This window comes from Monodon monoceros, unplaced genomic scaffold (assembly GCF_005190385.1).
Source record: "Monodon monoceros isolate NGI ecotype Baffin Bay Population unplaced genomic scaffold, NGI_Narwhal_1 Super_Scaffold_12, whole genome shotgun sequence".
Classification (NCBI taxonomy): Eukaryota; Metazoa; Chordata; class Mammalia; order Artiodactyla; family Monodontidae; genus Monodon; species Monodon monoceros.
In genome coordinates, this window is record NW_021703768.1 from 105102986 (window position 1) to 105129428 (window position 26443).

Genomic DNA, 26443 nt, shown 5'->3' on the forward strand with positions numbered 1-26443 from the left:
TCCCCACAGCCCTCAGTCCTTCCGCCCCCAGCCACGCCCAGCCGGGCGCGCCGAGCCGACGGTTGCCTGAGGGCCAGATTTTGAATTTACAGGCCCGGCCCCCGAGTTGCCGGCCCCCCATTGGCCAGAGACGGTCACGTGGATACGCCGGAGCGCGCCGGCCATCTTGGGGAGCGCGGCGCCGCGGTCCGCGCCACCTCCGCCCCCAGCGGCTCGCAGCCAGCCCGCCCCTCCGCCCTCCTCCCCCCGCCCGCGGCTCAGCGCCGCCTGAGAGGAAACAAAGTGCTGCGGGCGGGAGACTCGGCGGCGGCGGCGGCGGCGGCGGCGGCGGTGGCGGCGCGCGGACTCTGCTCGGCTCTCCCGGCCACCCTCACCCTGTATTTCCTGAGCGTGTGTGCGCGCGTGTGTGTGTGCATGTTTTCTTACAAAGGACGTTTTACGTTTAATTGATTCGTAGTCCTCCCCCTTTGCCCTTTGTGCTATAACCCCTCTCCCGCCATCCCAGGTGCTTCGTCCTTCCCCCCGACGTCTGCCTCTCCGCGAGCGCGGATCGTCGGTTCGTGCCTTCCCTCACGCTTCTCCGCCTGACGCCCCCTCCGTGTTCCGGCGCTGCCCGCGGCCTCAGCGCTCAGCTCTCCTCGCCGATCGCCATGGCGACAGCGACCCCCGTGCAGCCGCGGACGGGCAGCCGCGCCGGCGGCCCAGCCACGCCACTGAGCCCCACGCGGCTGTCGCGGCTGCAAGAGAAGGAGGAGCTGCGCGAGCTCAACGACCGGCTGGCCGTGTACATCGACAAGGTGCGCAGCCTGGAGACGGAGAACAGCGCGCTGCAGCTGCAGGTGACGGAGCGTGAGGAGGTGCGCGGCCGCGAGCTCACCGGCCTCAAGGCACTCTACGAGACCGAGCTGGCCGACGCGCGACGCGCGCTCGACGACACGGCCCGCGAGCGCGCCAAGCTGCAGATCGAGCTGGGCAAGTTCAAGGCCGAGCACGACCAGCTGCTCCTCAAGTGAGTGCCGGGGGCGCAGCTCGGGCGGGAGGGCGAGGGCCGGGGTGCTCACGTCCTTCGGAAGGGGCAGGGTCTCGGTCTCTAAGAAGGAGAAAGAATCTAGTGTTTTTCAGCGGGGGCGGGGGTCGCGCGGGGGTCTCAAGCTGTAGTGATGGTGGGACCGGGATGCACATTTCCCGATCCTGGATACCCAGTGGGACTCGGCGAAGTGCGCGCCTGGGGCCGTCAGCGACAGGCGACCGGCTTCGGGCCTCGGACCCCGGGATCCAGAAGGCTTTAAACGCGCGGAGATCGGGCGGGCGCCAGGTGCGGGGAGGTTGCGTCTGGGCGCGCGCTCGAATGCGCGCCCCGGTTTCCGGCCGGGCCCGAGACAAAGCGTCTGGTGGGTTTGCGGTGCAGGAATGGCCGGCCGGGGAGGACCGGCTGCCCGCCTGGAGAATGAATGAGCTCTGCGCGGGCGGAGAGAGGAAGGGGAGGGACCTGCCTCCGGCGTCCCGGTCTCCCGGGGGTGGGTCCCGCTTTGGCGCGCTCAGTCTTGGCCCTGTGATATTTTGCGATCTTTCTGCGCCTGCCTTGGGCGAAGAGGGAGGGGCGGAGTCTGAACTGCGCGCCACTGTCGGCTCTGGGCAAGTTGGGTGTTCAAGCTGGTTAGCTTTCTCTGGGGAAAGGTGTCCTTTCTTTATGCCGAGACAGGCCGCGGTCTTTGGGTGTTTCTCTGCACCGGACTCCGCAAGCTGGGTTTTTTCACGTCTTGGCCACCGTTCTCGGATCGACGAACCGCCTGCCCTCCCGCAGCAGTTCTCTCCCCTAGCTTTTGTATCGCCCAGACATAGTCACTTGCTTTTTCGGGCGTAGAGGAGACCCAGCTCAGTCCCCGCATCTGTCCTTATTGTTGACAGGCCAGGGCAGGTGAAAGGGTGTTGTGTAAATGTGGAGAGTTGTGGCGAGGGAGAGCTTGTAATTTTTTCACATAAGAGGGTCTGAATTTTTCAGTTCAGGGCACACGGATAAACTAGCAAGCCTTTGCCGATCCTACCTTGCCTTTCTGATGAGCAAAATGGCATAGTTATCCTCAGTAGGCAGCTAGTGTTGAAGTCACGCTTTAGAATATTGCTCGGTTTGCCTCCAGAATTCCGGCGGTCTTCATCCCCTCTTGCCCGTTGAAATCTGTGGAGATACCTGATTCTGACTTTGACTTTGTGTTCCCCTGAATGTCCCTCTGTCTCCGTGTAAATGTTCCTGTCTCAGTCTCTGATTTTCAGTATGTGAATCTCAACTTCCCCATCTTGTTCAATACTTGAAAAACGGTTCATAAAGAATATGTGCACTTGGTAAAAAAAAATGTATAGACGGGCTTATAGTGAAAAACGATGTCTCTTGCCTCCTTCCAGGAGACAATCACATTTAGCCTCTTTTGTTTTTATTTCTTTGAGTATTTAGTTCCACAAAATAAAAATAATAATAAGCTTATGTTTCTGTTTCCTGGATTTTCTAATCTTTGGAGTCGTCTTTTGAAATGGGTCAATTCACTCACTACTGTCTCCATCTTCCTCCAAACTTTTCATTACTGAATTTCTTCATATCTTGGATGCCATTGCTTATATGATTCACCATTATCACATGTACCACTAAGAAGAAAAACTTCAGGGCCCACTATGCAGGATCCATCCTGTTGGACCCACCCTGTTTTCAGAGATGTTAAAGTGTGACACAGATTAAGTATGTTACCTGCCAGTCACTGTTTTATGTAGAGGATACAGAGATTTGAAAAAAATAAGTTACTGCCCTTATGTTGATGATAGGGGAGATACCCAGTAAGCGAATAAAAATTGTATTTCAGCTAATTTGAAACATTTTGATGCTGGTGCTTTTATAATCTTTTCAGAAGGTATCCACTGAAGGTTTTTCACACAGTAACAAGACTGCCACCTGGCTGACTGTAGTTGTAAAATGCTCTGCATGGATTGTAAAATGCATGCTGGTTTCATCAAGATTAAAAAGTGAAGAATATATGTGTTAGAATCAATGAAATCAGTGAATGTGATATAATGTTAGGATAACAGATACTAGGGGAATAAAAATAGAGCAGGGTGAAGGGATGGTATAGTTAAGGAAGGCCTGTCTGAGGGCTTGACAATTGAAAACAATTTTCTTTGAGATGTCAGGTAGTGTACTCGGATTTTATAGATAGATAAATGTCTATATATAACTATATAGAGAGAGCCTGAACATATATATCTATTAGGATTAGATGTATTTTATTTTCTGATGTGCCATCAATTCCTCAAAACATACCACATTTTACTTTCATATTTCAATCCTGACTTTCTTTGTACAATTTTGTTCCTAAATAGCCTTCCATTTTTCTTGCTGATTAAAGAAAGTTTTGCCTTTAGCATATCTTCAAACTTTTAAAAGATATCTAATCATAATATCTATTATATGAGGCTACTTTCTTCCCTTAAGCTCTCTGCTCTTAAGACATGATGTGCAGTTGACGTCCTAGGAATTTACCTGATTTAGACCCAGTTTCCTCCTGTATCATATATTTTCACTTCCTTGGTTTCTTCATTTTATTAGAGAACATCCTTAAGTTACTTATTCAGAAAAGATGGCAGGAGGTAGACTTTCCAAGTCTCGTGTATCTGAAAATAATTTTGATTTTTGTCTCATGCTTGATGAATAGTTGGGCTAGGTATAGAATACTGGTTCAACATTTTCCCTCACAGCTTGGAAAGTATCGTATTGCCCCGTTGTCTTCTAGTAGCCAGTTGTTGTTCATGTCTACCTAATGCCAGTCACAGTTACTTTCTTTTGGTAATTGCTTTGCCTCTCGGGAAGCTTTGGAATTTTCTTTTCTCCTGGTTTTCTGGGATTGCATGGTGATAGGTCTAGGTATGGATATTCTCTTATGCATTGTAGTTGTTATAAGCAGGTCCTTTCCATTTAAAGTCTTGGTCTTTGTTTAGCTCTGGGAAATTTACTTTATTCTGTGTTTTCTGTGCTCCATTTTCTTTGTTTCTCTCTTGTTGGAATGTTGAACTCTTGGGTTTCTTGTTTCCTTATAATTCTTTTTTTCATCCTGGGAAATTACTTTGCTCTTCTCCAGCTCAATAGTGACATTTAAAGGCACAAGTCATACTTTTAATTCCAAGAAATCTTTTTGTACAGGTATTTCTCTTTTTTTCAGCTTGTGTTTATTTTTAAGGATGCATTATTTTCTTTAATCTGTCTGAGGGTAATATTTAGGGTTTTCTTTTTAAATTCTCTTCTGTTAATTGGATTATCTCTTTTCCCTCCCTGGTCACTTGTTCTTTTTGTTTGGTTTGCTTTTTATCTTCCTACTCATTTTTGTCAATTGCTGATCCTTGGTTGTCTACATTTTCAAATGAAGAACTAGGTAATGCTTGAATATTACTGCCGAGTTATTTAGGTAGCTCCTTCCCACTTTTCTGAGTGTAAGAGCAAATTAGGATCTCTTTATGTAGGAATGGGATGTATTCTTGGCCAACTTGTTGGAAAGCCTGCAGTTATGTTAAGGGGTGCCCAGGAGGGCGAGGTGCAAAGCTGTTTCATGAGTTAATCCCTCATTTTAAGTCTGCCTCACTTTCTCCTGTAGCCCCTGTGTGCACGTTCTGTGGTAGGTACTTTTATCTATATATTTTTTTAAGCCACTAAGTTTTTATTTTTTTTTAATTAATTAATTTATTTATCTTTGGCTGTGTTGGGTCTTTGTTGCTGCACACAGGCTTTCTCTAGTTGCAGCAAGTGGGGACTACTCTTCATTGTGGTGCGCAGGCTTCTCATTGCAGTGGCTTCTCTTGTTGCAGAGCATGGGCCCTAGGCACGCAGGCTTCAGTAGTTGTGGCGTACGGGCTTAGTTGCTCCGCGGCATGTGAGATCTTCCCGGACCGGGGCTCAAACCCATGTCCCCTGCATTGGCAAGCAGATTCTTAACCACTATGTCACCAGGGACGTCCTCTACATTTTATCTACTAGAAATTTGTTGAAATGTTTGCTAATGATCCTTTTTCTGTTCACTTTCTTGCTGTGGGTTTATTCGTTGTTTACTGCTTTTTTTTCTTAATATTTGTTTATTTTGGGTTGCGTTGGGTCTCCGTTCCTGCATGCGGGCTTTCTCTAGTTGTGGCGAGCAGGGGCTACTCTTGATTGCGGTGCGTGGGCTTCTCATTTGTGGTGGCTTCTCTTGTTGCTGAGCACGGGCTCTAGGCGCACAGGCTTCAGTAGTTGTGGCATGTGGGCTCAGTATTTGTGGCTCGTGGGCTCTAGAGAGCAGGCTCAGTAGTTGTGGTGCACGGGCTTAGTTGCTCTGTGGCATGTGGGATCTTCTCAGACCAGGGATCAAACCCGTGTCACCTGTGTTGGCAGGCGGATTCTTAACCACTGCGCCACCAGGGAAGTCCCTACTGCTTTTTTATTAGGGTCTAGTGGGCAGGTCAGTGCCTGTGCATAGTAATCCTTGGAAATCTTGGAAATATTTTAATTTTGAACAGTAATTGAAGTACAATTTGTAAGATGAAAAGGAAGAAATGTTTTATTATCTGTTTGGGTCCATTGAGCTCTTTCGTTTAAGAATAATTTTCTGTAATTTATTTGGAGTTAGAGTCTTTGTAATTAGTCTGTTAGGTGGACTTAGGTTAAGAAAGCAATTCTTGGGGCTTCCCTGGTGGCGCAGTGGTTGAGAATCCGCCTGCCAATTCAGTTGACACGGGTTCGAGCCCTGGTCTGGGAAGATCCCACATGCCGCGGAGCAACTAGGCCTTTGAACCACAACTACTGAGCCTGCGTGTCTGGAGCTTGTGCTCTGCAACAAGAGAGGCCGTGACAGTGAGAGGCCCGCGCACCGCGATGAAGAGTGGCCCCCGCTCGCCGCAACTAGAGAAAGCCCTCGCACAGAAACAAAGACCAACACAGCCAAAAATAAATAAATAAGCTTTCATTTAAAAAGAAAGAAAAAAAAGAAAGCAAGTCTTGAGAGAATTATAGATTCCAAAATTACTTAGTCTCTTTTTGGTTCTTTAGCATACAACATACCTCAAAGACAGAAGAATTCTTGGAGACACTTGTCCTGCTAGAAAGAATTTGACAACGGCTTCTGTGCAGGTGGTCTCTTACAGGGAAACTGATCTTAGATCTAAGATATAGCTACTCCAGTTCATTCCAAGCCTAATTATATTTCGTTGGAAGCTTTTTTGAATACTTGCCAAGAATGATGATGAATACCATCAGTCAACACTTTAAACAAAAAAAGCAAAGAAAAATTGACTTAATTGAGAATTTCAGTATTAACTAATTCTGCAGGAAAACTAAATGTAAGAGAAAGTTATGTGGAACAGTTGTTCAGTAACTAATTTTGTAGATGCATACATTTTTTTTTTTTCTTCAGTGGTACAGATCCATAGTCTTTTATGTAAAACCCTTATAGCCACAAGTGTTTGGAATTTAAAGCAATTCCAACTTTAAGAAGGTAGTATGATGCGTATACTGTATATGACACCCCAGTGGGGTCTCGGGTACCACTCTATGTGAAACAGGTATTTCTGCAGGGAAAGATTAATAGTCACAGTAAATGGAGAAAGACAACTAAAAATAGCCTCATGTCCATTCAGGTCATTTGTCACCAAATGAATTAATGAAAATTTAAGTTTTAGAGCTCTGGGATTACATATAAGAGTAATGATTCATGTTTTTTAATTGACTACTTCTTAGTAACTTTGCTTGACTCATCAGGTTCTAGAAGTTGTGCTTTATTCCTCAAACACAAATAAATTTGATTGATTGATTGGTTCACAGTAGATATTCAAGCTTGAAAGGATGCAAAATTAACTCTAAAGTCATTTTCTCTTTTTTGAGAATTGTGAATTAATTAGGAAACTGGAGATGGGGGCTCACTGGAATATAACTAATATAATGGATGCTGTAGCATTGTTTGAGATGCTGAGCAAGTCAATTTACTGTCCCTTCATTAAAAAAAATTTTTTTTAAAGGATGTCCCGGGACTTCCCTGGTGGAATAGTGGATAAGAATCCACCTGCCAGGTTTCCCTGGTGGCGCAGTGGTTGGGAGTCTGCCTGCCGATGCAGGGGACGTGGGTTCGTGCCCCGGTCTGGGAGGATCCCGCATGCCGCGGAGCGGCTGGGCCCATGAGCCGTGGCCGCTGGGCCTGTGCGTCTGGAGCCTGTGCTCCGGCGGTGGGAGAGGCCACAACAGTGAGAGGCCCGGGTATCGCAAAACAAACAAACAAACAAACGAACAACAAAAAAAAGAATCCACCTGCCAATGCAGGTGACACAGGTTTGATCCCTGGTCTGGGAGGATCCCATATGCCATGGAGCGGCTAAGCCTGTGCGCCACAACTACCGAACCCACATGCTGCAACTACTGAAGCCCGTGTGCCTGGAGCCCGTGCTCCACAACAAGAGAAGCCACCGCAATGTAATGAGAAGCACGTGCACCGCAACAAAGAGTAGCCTCCACTCACCACTAGAGAAAGCCTGCGCGCAGCAACAAAGACCCAGTGCGGCCAAAAATATAAAACCAAATCTTATAAAAAATAAAAAGGATGTCCCAAGAAACATAGTTTAGTGTATTATAGGTATTGGGCCTCAAAGCCAGTGTTTTCAAATTAGTCTTTGAGATACTGGACAAAAAATTTGTTATTTAAAGCAGAATTTCATATCTTTTCAAAACAGATGGTGCTTCTTTTTAAATATAATTTCATGAAAAGAAAAGTTTTTCTTAAAATAGAATAAAGTGTAATGTTGCTTGTATTTTTTTCACAGTATATATGCACCTGAAGATTTGTAGGCTTCCTACCTTCGTCCCCAAGCAAGTTTTGAATAGGATAGGTTTGAGGTTGAGGGGATCAAGCCTACATAGTATATTCCTTTGGGAAAACGACATTCCTCTGATTTTGCTTTGTCAGTACGTTAGTAAGGAAACTTCTGTTGGGAAATTTGGATTTGTGTGTTTTCGTTAAAAAATGTGTACAGATGTTCACGTGCTACTCGCATGTATAATTGGGACACTTGTCAGTCACAGTAGCCTGAGATACAGTAGTGTTAAGCAAGAGCACTACATGAAGTTGCACCTTCCTACATTTTGTGACTTGGGGCAGGTATTAATACTTTAATTCTTTGAGCTTTCATGCCTCATCTGTGTAATTGGGATAAGGCATAACTAGTAGTTTTCTGAATCTCAGGAAGAATTAAGAAGCCCAGATCTTTTTCTAGCCTGTCATTTACTTGTCTCATAATAACGGGTGGATTTTTATCAGAATTGGCTATTTGAAGAAATTAGGAAGTATATGGAAGTGAAAGTAAATCAGATAAACTTTTTTCTCTTTCTTTGGGGAGAAGGGGGTGCTGGGGATTTACTGTATATTTGGACTTATTGTATATGTTTACTGTGTTGACTTTCTACATATTTTGGTCACACAGAATGAAATTTAGGTGCAGGGCTAAACAGTATCTTCAGGGTTGTTTTAACATTAATATTTTTCAGTTTTCAAACCTAAAGTAATAAATGCTAATCTGCTCTAGGGACTTTCCTTTGTAGGTAGGATAATTAATTGAAAAACAATCTTGATCCCATATATTACTTGGTCTTTTGTTTATGTCCTTATTTTGCCCTGGTAGAAGCAAGTTGCCCGTAACACCCTTGCCTTAATATGAGAGGTATAAAACTTCATGGTAAATATTACTTTAATTTTCAAGGGAAGAACAGGAAGGATAGACGACTAGAATTGGTGTTAAAGTCTAGGTGACAGGTCCTAAGTAATGAAACCATCATGATGCTTCCTTCCCATGCTTTCAAAGGATGTTTGGTAGAGCGTATCTTTTGGAGTTGTTTATTTAAACTAGGAGGTTAGACTAGGTAATCTTTTGGTGTACCCAGGCTCAAGGAAGTAAACACACAGAATGAAAGATAAAGCACTGTAAAAATATGCTGCTGAATGTTTTTTTTTTTTTTTCCATATACTCCATTATGCTTGTTCTTTTCATTTGTCCAGATGACTTCACCTCAGGTATTTCTGAGTTAGAGATCTTTAGACTTTTACATCATCACCGTAGGTCTATTTCATGCACAAATAGTGAGAATGAGCCTTAAGTGTTAATTGGGTGACGACACCCTGTCTAACTGAAGTTCCCAATTATTTCTGGGATCCAGGGAAGTTTCCTAATCAGAGTTTTTAACTTCTTCTTCTTTTTTTTTTTTTTTTTTTCCAATATATCTCTCTGATGAAAGGGATTGTGTTTTGGCTGTTATATTTGGGAAATTTTAAAAAACTAATTTTTTTTGTTACACAAAAATTATATATTCATTATGGAAAATTAGAAAATACAGATGAACACCAAGAAGAAAATAAAAGTCACCCTTGGTTCCATAAATAAGAGCTCTGAAGTTTTTCTTTTTATATCCATATTATTAACGAAAAATGGGTTCATGATAAATATTGATGCGTAACCTTCTTTCATGCTACACTGCTTTGTGAACTTCTTTACATGTCAGTAAATGTGCTGTGTCGTCATTTTGAAGATACGTCAACAGCCTTTAATGGGTAGGGTTAGTTTACCGTGACCAGAGATGTCGGCTTTGCAGTGACTACCTAATTTCTCAGAGGCCATAGAGGGCCATGATTATCCTCTTCCCACTTTCTGACAATATCAAATTTTTTCTCCTGGTTAACATATTGATAAAAATGGTTAAATGTTAAACTAATTTACTGGTGAAATGTTAACCATTGCATAAAGTAATTACAACTTTGCCAGTTTTTCATGCCAGTAACAGCATATGGGTGTCCATTTGGGGGAATTTATTTTTAATTTCTGCAGGTTCTTTTTAGTTCTCGATCATTTTTATTGTTATGCTCATGTTGCAAACATAAAGGAGTAAAAAGATCCACATTTGGGTCATAATCTTAGGTTTCTGCTGATATCTTTGCTGTAGACCTAGATGATAAGTGAGACTTTCCCTAGTTAGTATGTTTACTTGGTCCTTTTTTTTTTTTTTTTGCGGTACACGAGCCTCTCACTGTTGTGGCCTCTTCCGTTGCGGAGCACAGGCTCCGGAAGCGCAGGCTCAGCGGCCATGGCTCACGCGCCCAGCCGCTCCGCGGCATGTGGGATCTTCCCGGACCGGGGCGTGAACCCGCATCCCCTGCATCGGCAGGCGGACTCTCAACCACTGCGACACCAGGGAAGCCCTACTTGGTCCTTTTTAAATTTAATTTTTTGCCTTTGTCTGTATGTATGTATGTATTTATTTGTTTATGCATGCGATACGAGGGCCTCTCACTGTTGTGGCCTCTCCCGTTGCGGAACACAAGCTCCTGAGGCGCAGGCTCAGCGGCCATGGCTCACGGGCCCAGCCACTCCGCGGCATGTGGGATCTTCCCGGACCGGAACACGAAGCCGTATCCCCTGCATCGGCAGGCGTACGCTCAACCACTGCGCCACCAGGGAAGCCCCGCATTTGTGTTTATTGATCATAGGATTATAGCAGTTTTATAGCTAGGAGGGGACTTGGATCATCTGATCTATCCAGCCCACTGTGTAGGTTCAGAAATTGAGACCTAGAGAGATAAGAATACTGGTGCAAGATGTGGGACAAAAAGAGCTAACATTTATCTTCTGCTTATTGTGTTTGCCAGGTACTATGCTAAGTGCTTTACAGACACTGTCTTTTAAGTGTTACGATAACCCTGTTTGATGGGTGAGGAAACTTGAGGCTCAGAGAGGTTAAATATTTTGCCTGGGATAACTTAGCAGATCAATGGCAGAGCTAGAATAGATCCTAGCTCTGTCTTCTAGCATTGTTACAGGGTTTTTACGTGGATCATGCCATTTAATACCGACCTGAAGCAGGCTCATGGAGCACTGTCATCTGTCCTTGGACTTGAAGTTTTACATAAGACAGTTGACTTTCAGGTTTGGGTGCTACTTTTGGAAATGGTACTAGATGTGAGTTTTTCACAGTGATATTTGAGATAATCTTGGATTTGTCAGGAGGGTGCAGTAACTGAGGCAGCTGTTTGAAATACTGAGGGCTTCATTTGCTAATAAGGAAAGGATAAAAATGAATTACTGAAAGAGACCTCTTTTGTCTTTTCTTCCTTGTTGAAAAACTTTCCTACTTTACTCCGTGCCTTAATAATAACTTTAAAATAAACTAAAATCTCTAAATAAGTCTTGAATACTCATGGCAGAAATATTGTTTTCATTTTTTATTCACACATTTGTGGAACAGGTACTGTTACGAAGTGCAGGCTTGTACTGCTCCCCACACAGCAGGCCAGTAAATTGAGAAACGAGTTGTTGGGGCAAAGAATAGTGGCTTTATTTGGAAGGCTAGCACACCAAGAAGATGGTGGACTAGTTTCCCAAAGAACCATCTTGCCTGGGTTTGGGTGCTAGTTTCTTTCAGAACAAAGAAGGGGAGGTGAGGGGTAAAGTAAAAAAGGTGATACGTTGTTGCTAATATTTCCTGGTTCAGGCCAGAATGGGAGGGGATGTGTTCATTTCTTCTTACCTGCATCCATTCCCAGGTGGGCCTGGTTAGGGTATTCCAAGGGTATTCCAATACTAAACCAAGGTATTTTAGCTTAACTGGGAGACGGGGTTCCTGGAGATGGCTCATTATGTATACTTTAAGCTGTAGGCAACATCCATTTAATGATTAACTTATAGCAAAAGCAATAGAATACAAAGGTTAAAGTAGAAGAAACAGATCAATATGGAGTCAGGTTCTTCCCTATTACAAATACTACATGCCAGGCCTTGAATCAGATGCTGGTAACAGGGAGATGGGACACTTAGTGCCTGTTAACAAGTTGCTTACAATGTAGTGAGGAAGACATAAAATGCACTACAGTATTGTGATACTGTAACTGCAGTATGCTAGTACAATGTAACAAGTGCTGTGATAGCAGTATCCACATCTTGCTATGGAGAAAGGGGCTACCCCTTTCTCCATACCACGTAAAGCAGAGTAGGAGCTTTGTAAAGTTTTGAGAGACATCCCAGAGGAATTGGGGAGGCAGTGAAATCTGAGTGTTGAGAGAGAAGTAGGGTTGGCTTCTAAATGGAAAACATTAGTAGAGGCGTTGTCCTGAAAGGCAAGGAGATTTACAAAGGAATGGTAGTACAGTTTTGGTGTGATAAGGCCTAGAAATTATCCATTGACTTTGGTTCTTGGGAACTTATTGTTGACTGTGAGGAGCATCTAATGGTAGAAAAGAGCAGTAGGGTCAAAGCCACTGACCATAATTAAGGAAGAAATGGGAATAAAGGTCATGAGTTTAGGTCATAAAGAGTGTTTGATGTGAAAGGAAGAAGACATTCTTAAAGGTCGATTTAAAGTAGATTCTTACTCAATGTTTATATAACAAAACATTGGATAGGGTACCAGAACACTTATCCCTCTAACATTCTTCACTAAAAAAATGATTGCTTCACCGCCTTTGCTTAAAACACTTTAAGTGGCTTCCAGGATAGTAGCTTCTAGGATGAAGAGTAAAATCCTCAGTATTACCTAATACTAGGGTGACCGTATAATTTAGCATTCAAACAGGGTTACTTCCTTCTTGGTGTGAGAGAGGGAGCTATTGATAATTATGCTGGGACACTGGCATCAATGGAAATTACCCTAGACAATCTTGGACATACCTAAAAGTTCTTCTCTTTATGAGCTGGCTCCTCAATGACTGTGGCTTCAACTCACGCCATACTTGGTCTTGCTCTCTGCTCCCCAACCATGAAATTTTTTATTCAGTCCTGTTTACCATGCTGTCTCTTAATAGGGCCTTTGCATATGCAGTTTCCTTTGTCTGGACTTCTGTCATCATTGGGTTAACTCCTCCTTAAACCTCAGATCTCTAATTCATTTCTTAGGGAAATCTTCCCTATCTGGTTTTGTAAATGTGAGCTTTTACCAAAAAAACCCCAAAACCTGTGACTATCCAACAAATGCGTATGTGTGAACATAATTTAAGGATTCAGAGATCTCCAAGACTTCTTATGAAAAAATTACCTTCAACTATTTTAACTGCTCGTTTGATATTTATCTTGATATCTAAATGGCATTATTGACTTCGTGCCATGGAAGATGAGGAATTGACTTTTTCATTTTGTTCTTCATAACAAATTTTTCTTCCTCTTATCCTCCCAATAGTCATACATTACATTTTAGTTGAGGTTAGTTTAGATCAGTTTTGGTATATTAAGTATTATTTCACTGTGTTCTGCTGCAAATGCGTCTGTAGCACCCATTCGCCATATGTGACTGGTAGATAGAGAAATGATATTGTAATTAGAGGTTGTATTGACTTATATATGACTTTTCCTAGTAAAGGAGAGTCAGAATATCAAGAGCAGAGTTCAGAGGGAAAGAAAGCTCTGATTTCAACTCTATTTTAAGAAAGTTAAAGGAGTGCCTGCACCCAGGATTCCCTCCCCCAGAGAGGTGTGCACCACCTTTGTTCTTGTAGCCGGGGTTGTGTTCAGAGTCTATTTCTATCTCTAATGTCTCAGTTCCTGCAAGCCAGCATGGCCACTCTGATGTTGTTGTGCATCTCTGAGCATCTCTTGAGGCAGCTCTAGACACACTAAACTGACTGCTTGCATTGTCCAAGTCATCTCCTGGAGTACTAATTATCATCATTATTATTTTTTAAAATTTATTATTATTTTTTTAATTTGTTTTTGGCTGCGTTGGGTCTTTGTTGCTGCACGTGGGCTTTCTCTAGTTACGGTGAGTGGGGGCTACTCTTCGTTGTGGTGCATGGGCTTCTCACTGGTGGCTTCTCTTGTTGCGGAGCATGGGCTCTAGGCGCTCGGGCTTCAGTAGTTGTGGCATGCAGCCTCAGTAGTTCTGGCTCGTGAGCTCTAGAGCGTAGGCTCAATAGTGTGGCACACGGGCTCAGTTGTTCCACGGCATGTGGGATCTTCCCCGACCAGGGCTCAAACACGTGTCGCCTGCACTGGCAGGTGGATTCCTAATCACTGAACCACCAGGGAAGTCCCTGGGGTACTAATTATGTTACTGCTAGTGCTCTGGTTACAAGGTTGCATAGGTTTTTAGTGGTTTGTTCCAACCTTATTTTTCCCATTCTTTGTTAATTTTAATATGTGCAGAATGTAAGAGTTTTCAGGAACACATATATTGTGTTATAGCAAAAATACCTATACTCTATGAACATAACCCCCAGCAGAATTCAACAGTGTACTATACTTAGTTTCCCTTCCCTATACCACCTTTTGATTGCCTGTGAAAATAGGATTTTTCCTACTTACTTAGTTTTGGCTAACTATAAAGAAAGATGATACCAGTTGTTAAAACACCAAGTCATTCAGAATCAGGAGGCTTTCTATTAGTTTTATCTTATTTAAAAGAAAATATTTATTTATTTATTGGGCTGCGTTGGGTCTTAGTTGTGGCACACGGGATCTTCATTGTGGCATGTGGGGTTTTTCATTGTGGTGCGCGGGCTTCTCTCTAGCTGTGGCACGTGAGCTCAGTAGTTGCAGCACGCGGGCTCTCTAGTTGTAGCACGTGGGCTCTCTAGTTGTGGCGCGCAGGCTCCAGAGCACACGGGCTTAGTAGTTGTGGAGTGTGGGCTTAGGTGCCCTGTGGCATGTGGGATCTTAGCTCCCCGACCAGGAATCAAACCTGCGTCCCCTGCTTTGGAAGGTGGATTCTTAACCACGAGGGAAGTCCCAGTTTTATCTTATTAAAGAAGTATCATTTGGAGTCTGTGCTCTTTTCTAGTCTAGTTGCATTTCATAAGCATTGATAGTTTTGGTATAGAATTCTAAGTTGTAAAGAATATTTCCTCAGGATTTTGAAGGCATGCTCTACAGTTGTCTAGCTTCTGTTGTTGCTAAGAAGTACTAATGAGTGAAAAGTTAAAAAGCTTGTATCATCTTTGTGGTCTAGTTCTTAAATTTCACAAGGATGTTCCTTGGTGTGGATCTTTTTTCATCCACTGTGCTGGTCATTTGGTGAGAATTCTTCAGCCTGGAAATTCATGTCTTCAGTTCTTGGAAACATTCTTAAATTATTTTATTGATGATTTCTTCCTCTTATTACTTTTGGAGACTCCTGTTATTCAAATGTTGGACCTCTTAAATTGATCCTTTAGTTTTCTTATCTTAAAAAATCTCTTTTTCTCTGCTAGATGTTCTCAATTTTATCTTCCAATTTTTGCTGTCATATTCGAAATTTCCAATAGCTTCTTTTTATTCTTAATGGTTCTTTATAGCATACTGATCTCATTTCAGTTTCATGGATGCAATGGTTTCTCTTTTCAGAAGTCTCCGTTTTCCTTCATAGTTCCGGATTGTTCCAAGTTAATTTCTTTTTCTAATTGTTTAGGTCTTTGTATCTTTCAGGAAACCAATAGATATCTTAATCAGAAAGGAAAACAATGTGGAAAGTAGATGCTTATAAAAAATTATTAGAAGGGTCAGAGAAGCAGTAACAATACCTCAAACACTGTAGAACTGATCTTCTTTGGGAGCTTTTATTTATGTCTGAGGTCACCACTGAAACCACTGAATTGAAAAAACAGTGTATAGCTATACTTCAGGACCAGGAAGCTGTCACTGCTGTTGCTGTAAGAACAACTGCCTCATGACACCAAGCAAGCTGGAGAATGGACTTAGAATGGACATTATTTCAGAAAAACTTTACAGACCAATATCCCTTATGAATATAGGTGCAAAAATACTGGCAAACCAAACCCACCAACATGTAAAAGGATTATACAGCATCACCAAGTGGGATTTATCCTGGGAATGCAAGGTTGGTTCAGTCTGTGAAAGTAAACAGTGTAATATACTGTTATTAATAGAACGAAGGACCAAAACCATATGATCATCCCAATAGAGGAAGAAAAAGCATTTGACAAAATGTACCAGTCTTTCATGATAAAAATATTCAAATGAGGGATAAAAGGGAACTTCTTAACTTGGTAAAAGGTATCTGTGAAAAACCTGTAGCTAACATCATATTTAATGGTAAGGACTGACTGCTTTCTCCCTAAGGTCAGGAATAAGACAGGGTTGCCCACTCTTACCACTTATATACAACATTGTATTGGAGGTTCTAGCCAGGGCAGTTAAGGAAGAAAAAGAAATCAGGCATTCAGATCAGAAAAGAAGTAGTAAAACAACTACACAGTTGACGCTTGAACAGCATGGGGGTTGGGGGGGGTGACTTTTGCAAGGCAAAAATCCATGTATAACTTATAGTCAACCCTCTGTAGCCAAACAACTGCAGATCATGTAGTACTATAGTTTTTAGTATTGAAAAAAATCTTCACGTAAGTGGACCCTTGTAGTTAAAACCTTTGATGTTCAAGGGTCACCGGTGTCTCTATTTGCAGATGAAATGATTCTAAGAAAATCCTAAGGAATCTGTAAAAAACAAAAACTAAAAACTCTTGAAAGCTAATGAACAAGCTCAGCAAGATTTCAGGGTATGAAAGCAATGTACAAAACTCAGCTGTATTTCTGTAAACTAGCAGTGAACACTTTCAAAAATGAAATTAAGAAAACTTCATTTTCCATAGCATCAAAGAGATGAAGTACTTAGGAATAAATTGAACAGAAGAAGTATAAGACTTGTATACTGAGAATCACAAAACATTGTTGAAAGAAATTAAAGACCTAAATAAGTGGAAGGACATCCTACATTGATGGATTAGAAGACTTAATATTGGCATATATATATGTATTTTTGGCGGGGGTGGTGTCAAGAAGCAAAAACATCTACTGAATATAAAACTAAAAAAGACAGAGTCCTCCTGGGCCCAAGAGACCCATGGCAGGGAGCCAAGAGTTCTGCATCAGCGCTGCTCTGGGGAGCCCTGGAAGAAGTCATTGCACACGGTAGTGATGAGGGGTAGAAAAACAGTGTACTCCTGGAAGTCCACCTACTGGTTGCTGTCCTCGGTCCAGATCACCCATCAGCTTCTTCAGGCCCTCCTCATCCACCTTCTCCGCCACAAAGTTGGGCAGCTCCCTGTGCAGAATTCCTTCATCTCCCCCTTAGTCAGCTTGAACTTGTTGCCCTCTTGGTTGGAGTACTTGTGGAAGGTGGTGACCATTACAGCCAGAACCTGCTTCAGGGGACTGGACATCTTGGATCTGGGGCTGCTGGTCTTGGAGGGTCTCCTGGGGAGGTGGGGGTTGGCTGTGGTTCTTCTGGGACCATGAAAGCTGGTGGCAGACATTTTGGGGAGTATCCATCTGCATGAACTCTCCTCGAGGTGGACATCTTGCCCAGGTAACCAGACTGAGACCTGGCTCCACCCAACAGTCTGTAGGCTCCAGTGCTGGGACGCCTCAGGCCAAGCCGCCAACCAGGTGGGAACACAGCCCCACCCATCAGCAGACAGGCTGCCCTAAGACTTCCTGAGCCCACAGCCGTGTCTAGACACCTTAATATTGTTAAGATGGCAATTCTCCCCAAATTGACCCACAGATTCAGTGCAGTTTCTATCAGAATCACAGCTGCCTCATTTGTAAATTGAGAAGCTGAGCCTAAAACTTAAATGGAAATGCATGGTATCCAGAATAGCCAAAACAATCTCAAAAATTGGAGGAGTCAGTTCTTGGTTTCAAAGTTTACTACAGTAATGTGTGTGGTATTGATATAGGACAAAAGAATTTCAGGTTTTTTTTGTTTTTGTTTTTTCCCCTTTGCGGTACACGGGCCTCTCACTGTTGTGGCCTCTCCCGTTGCGGAGCACAGGCTCCGGACGCGCAGGCTCCGGAAGCGCAGGCTCAGCGGCCATGGCCCACAGGCCCAGCAGCCGCTCTGCGGCATGTGGGATCCTCCCGGACCGGGGCACGAACTCGTGTCCCCTGCATTGGCAGGCGGACTCTCAACCACTGCGCCACCAGGGAAGCCCAGAATTTCAGGTTTTAATGACCCTGCTTGTCAGCAGCAAAATTGCCACAAAGACCAGGACGGTGGCCCCATGATACTTCCTTCTTTCATTGCTTATGGATGTATTAGAGTACCTAATTTGCATCCAGAAGCCTAGCTGCAAGAGATTCTGGCAAATGTAGTTTTTAGTTTTCTAGTTTAAGAAAGTACAACTGGGAGGGTGGTATGGCCATTGGGTGAGTCAATTCACAGAGTTTTTCTCTGAGGTCTGATGACTTGTATGTCCTCTGTATTCAGAAGTAGGGCTCTAAAAATCTGATGGGAAGCTCTATGCATGAGTGGGGCTTCTTGACTAAGCTTCATTGTGTAACAGTGGAATCATTTCACTGGGAACACCCAGTATCAGTGTCTTCAGGTCTTCTCTCTTGGGCTTTGGCTGCACAGCGTACTTTAAGCTGAGGGAGATTGAGAGGCAACATCAGCATCTGTAAAAGTCCACTGGAATTCTCCTGCCTTTTCAGTACGGTAGTGCTGCCTTTGGCTGTACCAGGTGACACCAGGTCTGAGATTCTGTTTTATTCCTTAGAGAGTAAACCTTTCCTCTTTTATCCTGGTGAATGAGGGGCCATTGGCCCAGAAGCATGGAGTGCGATCTGCTTTGCTTCTTAGATAGATTTTCATCTAGTCCTACTTCAGAGTACCAGGGTATCTCTTGCTATCAGCAGTATCTACAGTATAAATTAGGTTGCTTCTCACATAGCCCTGTGTCTGGCTTTGGGATTCAGCACTCTTGGGTGGACTAAGCTCGTTTTCACTCATCTAATTTCAGCTTCTAAAATTTTGTTCTTTCCTTGTCAGTTGTTTTCATTGTGAATTTGTTCCTCAGTTGTTTAGTTGTGTTTCTGGAAGGGGTAATAGTGGAGTAATGTCTAATGTGCCATTTTTACCCAGAAGTTACATCAGGTGTTCTTGCAGCACTGTGTACTTTTTTGTCTTAGACAAGAAAGTTGCTGACAAGTTTGATTGTTAAGACAATTTTGTGTGATTGATTGATTCCCTTATTAGAGTGGAATCTCTCTGTGGACAGGGCTAGTGTCTGATTTTGCTTCTTGTATCAGCACATTTCCTAGCACTCTCTAGGCTCCCCCAAAATAATTATTGACTTAGTAATAACCATTTTTTTAGGAGACTATTTTCCTATAAGATTGGGTTGCATATAACCCATAGAGGAGCAGTGAAATAACTAATGATACTAGTAACTGTATTGTTGGATAAAATCTGGGTTTGAAAAGTGATTTTCTGATGTGAAAAATGGCTATTGGCATAAAATCAGTCTCTTTCTGACCACACTATATAAAATGATCACCCTCCCCTCTTCTCTCTCTCTTTTTTAAAAATAAATTTTATTTATTTATTTATTTTTGGCTGTGTTGGGTCTTCGTTGCTGTGCGTGGGCTTTCTCTAGTTGCAGCAAGCGGGGCTACTCTTCGTTGCGGTGTGCGGGCTTCTCCTGTTGCAGAGCACGGGCTCTAGGTGTGTGGGCTTCAGTAGTTGTAGCACGCGGGCTCAGTAGTTGTAGCTTGCGGGCTCTAGAGTGCAGGCTCGATAGTTGTAGCGCACGGGCTTAGTTGCTCCACAGCCTGTGGGATCTCCATGGACCAGGGGTTGAACCCGTGTCTCCTGCATTGGCAGGTGGATTCTTAACCGCTGCACCACCAGGGAAGTCCCTCTCTAACTCTTTATTCTGATTTATTTTTCTTCAAAATACTGATTACCCTGACTGTATAGGTATTTGTTTATTGTTTGCTTCTCCCCAGTATAGGGTACCTTCCATAAGATCAGATGGTGTATATATATATATATATATATTTTTTTTTTTTTTTGCCCTACGCGGGCCTCCCACTGTTGTGGCCTCTCCCATTGTGGAGCACAGGCTCCGGACGCGCAGGCTCAGCGGCCATGGCCCACGGGCCTAGCTGCTCCGCGGCACGTGGGATCTTCCCGGACCGTGGCACAAACCCGTGTCCCCTGCATTGGCAGGCAGACTCTCAACCACTGCGCCACCAGGGAAGGCCCGGGATGGTATATTTTGTTCGTTGCTGATATCCACACACCCAGATCAGTGGCCTGGCATATATAACGAAGTTGTGATTGTTGGTTGTTTTTTTTCCCCAATAAGTCATTTTTTGTTAGGACTTAAACTGTATGTGTCCACTCCCCACTCCTGTGTCTGTTACGTCAGTGGATTTCTTTTGTTCAGAGAAATGGTTCTGTGGTCCAGTGTTGGTCTTATTTAATATTTTTCCTAATTTTAACCTGATTGCAATTAGGGATTGCCTGATTTTCTTTTTTTTTTGTGGTACGCGGGCCTCTCACTGTTGTGGCCTCTCCGGTTGCGGAGCACAGGCTCTGGACGCGCAGGCTCAGCGGCCATGGCGCATGGGCCCAGACGCTCCGCGGCACGTGGGACCTTCCCGGACCGGGGCACAAACCCGTGTCCCCTGCATCGGCAGGTGGACTCTCAACCACTGCGCCACCAGGGAAGCCCAGCTACTCTTATATAAGGTGAACCTGACAATCTATAATAGCTTCTCAAAATTGCTAAGAAGTGATCTAAGCAACCAGAGAGTTGCCTAGTATTTTGCTATAGAATATTATGAATGGGACTTAAAACTGACCTCAGAGTCAGTTTTGGTTTCTGTAAGCTGTTGTTTTATCTGACATGTGAAGGCAGTCATTTAAAAAATCCAGATGTTTGAATTTCTATTTTTTATCTTTAGAAACATGAATGTTTCTTGTCTGCTTTTTCAGATGTGTAGCTTTTAAAAGTCTGTATTCTTAAGTCTATCAATATTATACTTTGGGTGAATTTTTCCATAAGAATACACATCTCCAACAGATTTTATGCATTTAGCAAGCATTTGGTGAACACAAATTCTTGCCCTTATCTATTCTTGTATATATGCAGTGTAATAATCTTTGGTGGGTTTCATGGAAATGCCATTTAATATTCAAAAACTAATTTTGTATACCTTTTTCTAGATATGTAATTATTCTATCTCTAAGAGACCATCTAATAATTTACGTCTCATTTTCAATTGCTTTATGTAACACTTTGTTCTTATATTTCTGTATATGAGAATCAATGAACAAGGACAAAAGTACTTGCAAAAAAAGTGAAAATTAATGGCGCTTGTAAAAGAAGGAATCCAAACCCAAGCATGTGTATAGATCCCATACTGAAAATGAACATGGATTCTTTGTTCACGGGTACATAATAGGTGATTTAGAGAAGCTGAGTTCAGGGACTTTTGTGCCTGTGTTACTAGTCAAACTAGAAAATTCATTCAGCTGAGCGTCCGTGATATATACTGACTTGTATGGTATAAACTGACCAGTGAAATGTTAACAGAAAGGCAATAATTTGCCAATGCTTGATTAATTAAAACTGTAATTTTTAATTAACAGTTTTTAATTTAAAAACTGTTCTGTAGTGAGTTTCAGATTATGCCCTAAGTATGTGTTTGTCCCTCCAGTTCTGCTTCTTATTTTTTGTTTCACACTAATTCTTTGTTCCCTGTTTAAGTGGTCAGTCTAATTTTTCAAGTGTTAAAATTACAATATGATTCAAGTAGTTATTATATCTTACTAGGTCTTAAGTTATTTTCTGTGTCATATATATGTGATATGACTATTTAAATGCTCTACAATTACTACCTAGCAATGATGCATTTACCCTCATTCATTTTCCAGCAATTCTGTAATTGGTTGCATTTTCTTTCTTTCTTTCTTTTTTTTTAATATTTATTTATTTTGGCTGTGCTGGGTCTTAGTTGCGTCACATGGGATCTTCATTCCGGCATGCAGGATCTTTAGTCGCGGCACGTGGACTTCTTAGTTGCAGCATGCAGGCTTCTTAGTTATGGCATGCATGTGGGATCTAGTTCCCCAACCAGGGATTGAACCTCGGCCCCCTGCATTGTGAGTGCAAAGTCCTACCCACTGGACCGCCAGGGAAGTCCCGGTTGCATTTTCTAATCTCCACTTCCTTATTGGTGGGAGTAGTCTGGAATGGGGTACCCTTAGACAAATAAAGGATACCCCTGAGGGAGTGGGATACTTGAGTCATCCAAACAGAAAGGGTAGTACAGAGTCCTAAGCGAGCAGACACTGAGTTCCAGAGCCAGGTAGTTCAGTGCAGAAGCCAAGGTTGAAATGCTGATCCGAAAACAAGTCAAGTTCAAAGAGTTGGTAAGTTGAAAAGCCAAGATGATTAAAGCAGTGAAGTACAGTGGTATTGCTGGTAGTCAGAGGTGGTCAGGAGTAATTCAGAAAGTAGCAAGTAACGAGTTGCATTTAGGTTAGTCCTACAGGTCTCAGGAGATTATAAGGACAGGTCTCAGATTGTTAATTAGAACCAGGTTCTGTTGGAGAAGTACATCACTGAGGCTATGTCTTAACTCTTGACTCACTGCTATAGAATGTTAACAGGAATGTAAATGTATCCTTTCCAGTTGATTATTTTTTTTAATGGTCAGATATTCGATTAGACCTGGTTGCTTGCTATGACTGACAGTCAAGCTTACTTGAAATGAAAGCTAATTTTATTTATTTTTATTTATAGATAAGAGTTTTAAAATATTTATTTTATTATCATTTTTTTTTGGCAGCGTTAGGTCTTCATTGCTGCGCACGGGCTTTCTCTATTTGTGGCGAGCGGGGGCTACTCTTCATTGGGGTGTGCGGGCTTCTCATTGCAGTGGCTTCTCTTATTGCGGAGTATGGGCGCTAGGCACGTGGTCTTCAGTAGTTGTGGCTCGCGGATTCTAGAGTGCAGGCTCAGTAGTTGTGGCACACGGGCTTAATTGCTCCGTGGCATGTGGGATCTTCCCGGACCAGGGCTTGAACCCGTGTCCCCTGCATTGACAGGCAGATTCTTAACCACTGCGCCACCAGGGAAGCCCTAATTTTGTTTATTAAGGAAGGAAATTCTTAATTAGAATAGATTGTTAATTACATTTTATAAAACTTTTTTTTGTTTTTTTTTTGTGGTACGCGGACCTCTCACTACTGTGGCCTCTCCTGTTGCGGAGTACAGGCTCCAGATGCACAGGCTCAGCGGCCATGGCTCACGGGCCCAGCCGCTCCGTGGCACGTGGGATCTTCCCGGCCCGGGGCACGAACCCGTGTCCCCTGGATCGGCAGGTGGACTCTCAACCACTGCGCCACCAGGGAAGCCCTTTATAAAACTTTTTTCTTAGCTGCAATTAAAGTTTAGGTTCTCACGTGAACATTTACAGTAAATCGGTATGTTTTCTGACTTACACTCAGCAGTGTGCATACTTGAGAATGTCTCCTTATCTGGAGGTAGGAATAGGCAGGTCAGTAAGTGAACAAATCCGGTTAGGAAATACACTCAAAGAAAAATGCCAATCTCTTCAGTGATACTTTCTGATAACTTTGGATTCCTGTCTAAATTACCCTTTGTTCCGGAGCATTGTCAGATGTTACTCTGTGCTTAGGTAATGTGTATTTTTCTATTCATGTGCGAATGTTTTATGATGTCAGTTTTGCAGGTTTCTGCACTTTGACCATGTGCTGGTAATTAGCTCAAGACGTCCTGCATCATTTTTTTAAAAACAAATTTATTTTATTCATTTATTTTTGACTACATTGGGACTTCGTTGCTCTGTGTGGGCTTTCTCTAGTTGCGGCGAGCGGGGGCTACTCTTCGTTGCAGTGTGTGGGCTTCTCATTGCCGTGGCTTCTCTTCTTGTGGAGCATGGGCTCTAGGCGCGTGGGCTTCAGTAGTTGTGGCATGCGGGCTCAGTAGTTGTGGCTCGTGGGCTCTAGAGCGCAGCCTCAGTAGTTGTGGCGCACGGGCTTAGTTGTTCCGCGGCATGTGGTATCTTCTCGGACCAGGGCTCGAACCCGTGTCCCGTGCATTGGCAGGCGGATTCTTAACCACTACACCACCAGCGAAGCCCTCCTGCATCTTTTTTTTTTTTTTTTAATGATAATAAGGGTTTATTTCTCACTCCTATGTCCTATAAAGGCTCAGCTGCCACTCCGTTCCATATCTCCATACTGAAGCCAAGCTGATGGAGTAGCCTCTCCTGGGAACATTTCCTGTCATTGAGACAGAGGGAAAGAAAGATGGGAAACTATGTTCGTAGTGTCACTTCTGCCCCCTTTTCATTGGCCAAGTGAGCCCATAGCTACTCTGGAGTTCAGCAGGGCAGGCTTTTATTTATTTTTTTGTAAGTATATTTATTTTTGAATTTTATTTTATTTATTTTTTTATGCAGCAGGTTCTTATTAGTTATCCATTTTACACATATTAGTATATATATGGCAATCCCAATCTCCCAATTCATCACACCACCACCACCACCCCGCCACTTTCCCCCCTTGGTGTCCATGTTTGTTCTCTACATCTGTGTCTTAATTTCCCTGCAAACCAGTTCACCTATACCATTTTTGTAGGTTCCACATATATGCGTTAATATATGATAGTTGTTTTTCTCTTTCTGACTTACTTTACTCTGTATGACAGTCTCTTGCTCCATCCACGTCTCTACAAATGACCCAATTTCGTTCCTTTTTATGGCTGAGTAATATTCCGTTGTATACGTGTACCACATCTTCTTTATTCATTTGTCTGTCAGTGGGCATTTAGGTTGCTTCCGTGTCCTGGCTATTGTAAGTAGTGCTGCAGTAAACATTGGGGTGCATGTGTCTTTTTGAATTATGGTTTTCTCTGGGTATATGCCCAGTAGTGGGATTGCTGGGTCATATGGTAATTCTATTTTTAGTTTTTTAAGGAACCTCCATACTGTTCTCCATAGTGGCTGTATCAATTTACATTCCCACGAACAGTGCAAGAGTGTTCCCTTTTCTCCACACCTTCTCCAGCATTTGTTGTTTGTAGATTTTCTGATGATGCCCATTCTAACTGGTGTGAGGTGATCCCTCACTGTAGTTTTGATTTGCATTTCTCTAATAATTAGTGATGTTGAGCATCTTTTCATGTGCTTCTTGGCCATCTGTATGTCTTCTTTGGAGAAATGTCTGTTTAGGTCTTCTGCCCATTTTTGGATTGGGTTGTTTGTTTTTTTAGTATTGAGCTCCATGAGCTGTTTATATATTTTGGAGATGAATCGTTTGTCCGTTGATTAGTTTGCAAATATTTTCTCCCATTCTGAGGACTGTCTTTTCATCGTAGTTTCCTTTGCTGTGCAAAAGCTTTTAAGTTTCATTAGGTCCCATTTGTTTATCTTTGTTTTTATTTCCATTACTCTAGGAGATGGATCAAAAAAGATCTTATTGTGATTTATGTCAAAGAGGGTTCTTCCTATGTTTTTCTCTAAGAGTTTTATAGTGTCCGGTCTTACATTTAGGTCTCTAATCCAGTTTGAGTTTATTTTTGTGTATGGTGTTAGGGAGTGTTCTAATTTCATTCCTTTACATGTAGCTGTCCAGTTTTCCCAGCACCACTTATTGAAGAGACTCTTTCCTCCATTGTATATCCTTGCTTCCTTTGTCATAGATTACTATTTGCTAGTAATTTGTTGAGGATTTTTGCATGTATGTTCATCAGTGACATTGGTCTGTAGTTTTCTTTATTTGTAGTATCTTTGTCTGGTTTTGGTATCAGGGTGGTGGTGGCCTTATAGAATGAGTTTGGGAGTGTTTCTTCCTCTGTAATTTTTTGGAAGAGTTTGAGAGGGATGGGTGTTAGCTTTTCTCTAAATGTTTGGTAGAATTCACCTGTGAAGCCATCTGGTCCTGGACTTTTGTTTGTTGGAAGATTTTTAATTACTGTTTCAATTTCATTACTTGTGATTGGTCTGTTCATATTTTCTATTTCTTCCTGGTTCAGTCTTGGAAAATTATACCTTTCTAAGAATTTGTCCATTTCTTCCAGGTTGTCCATTTTATTGGCATAGAACTGCTGTAATAGTCTCTTAGGATGCTTTGTATTTCTGCAGTGTCTGTTGTAACTTTTCCTTTTTCATTTCTAATTTTATTTGAGTCCTCTCCCTCTTTTTCTTGATGAGTCTGGCTAATGGCTTATCAATTTTTTTTATCTTCTCAAGGAACCAGCTTTTAGTTTTATTGATCTTTGCTATTGTTTTCTTTGTTTCTATTTCATTTATTTCTGCTCTGATCTTTATGATTTCTTTCCTTCTGCTAACTTTGGGGTTTTGTTTGTTCTTCTTTCTCTAGCTCCTTTAGGTGTAAGGTTAGGTTGTTTATTTGAGATGTTTGTTGTTTCTTGAGGTAGGATTGTATTGCTATAAACTGCCTTCTTAGAACTGCTTTTGCTGCATCCCATAGGTTTTGGATCGTCGTATTTTCATTGTCATTTGTCTCTAGGTAGTTTTTGATTTCCTCTTTGATTTCTTCAGTGATCTCTTGGTTATTTAGTAGCGTATTGTTTAGCCTCCATGTGTTTGTGTTTTTTATGTTTTTTTTTCCCTGTAATTGATTTCTAATGTCATAGCATTGTGGTCAGAA

The 26443-nt window shown here is 42.6% G+C and overlaps 1 protein-coding gene across 1 annotated transcript in view; it reads left to right on the plus strand.

Moving 5' to 3' along the window:
- The first annotated feature begins 273 nt into the window (after positions 1-273).
- LMNB1 (lamin B1) overlaps positions 274-26443 on the plus strand; it is a 67234-nt gene continuing 41064 nt past the window's right edge. The window contains exon 1 of the mRNA XM_029218100.1: positions 274-1009. Within this exon, the coding sequence (XP_029073933.1) occupies positions 651-1009 (359 nt within the window). The 5' untranslated portion in view covers positions 274-650. The remainder of the gene's footprint in view (positions 1010-26443) is intronic.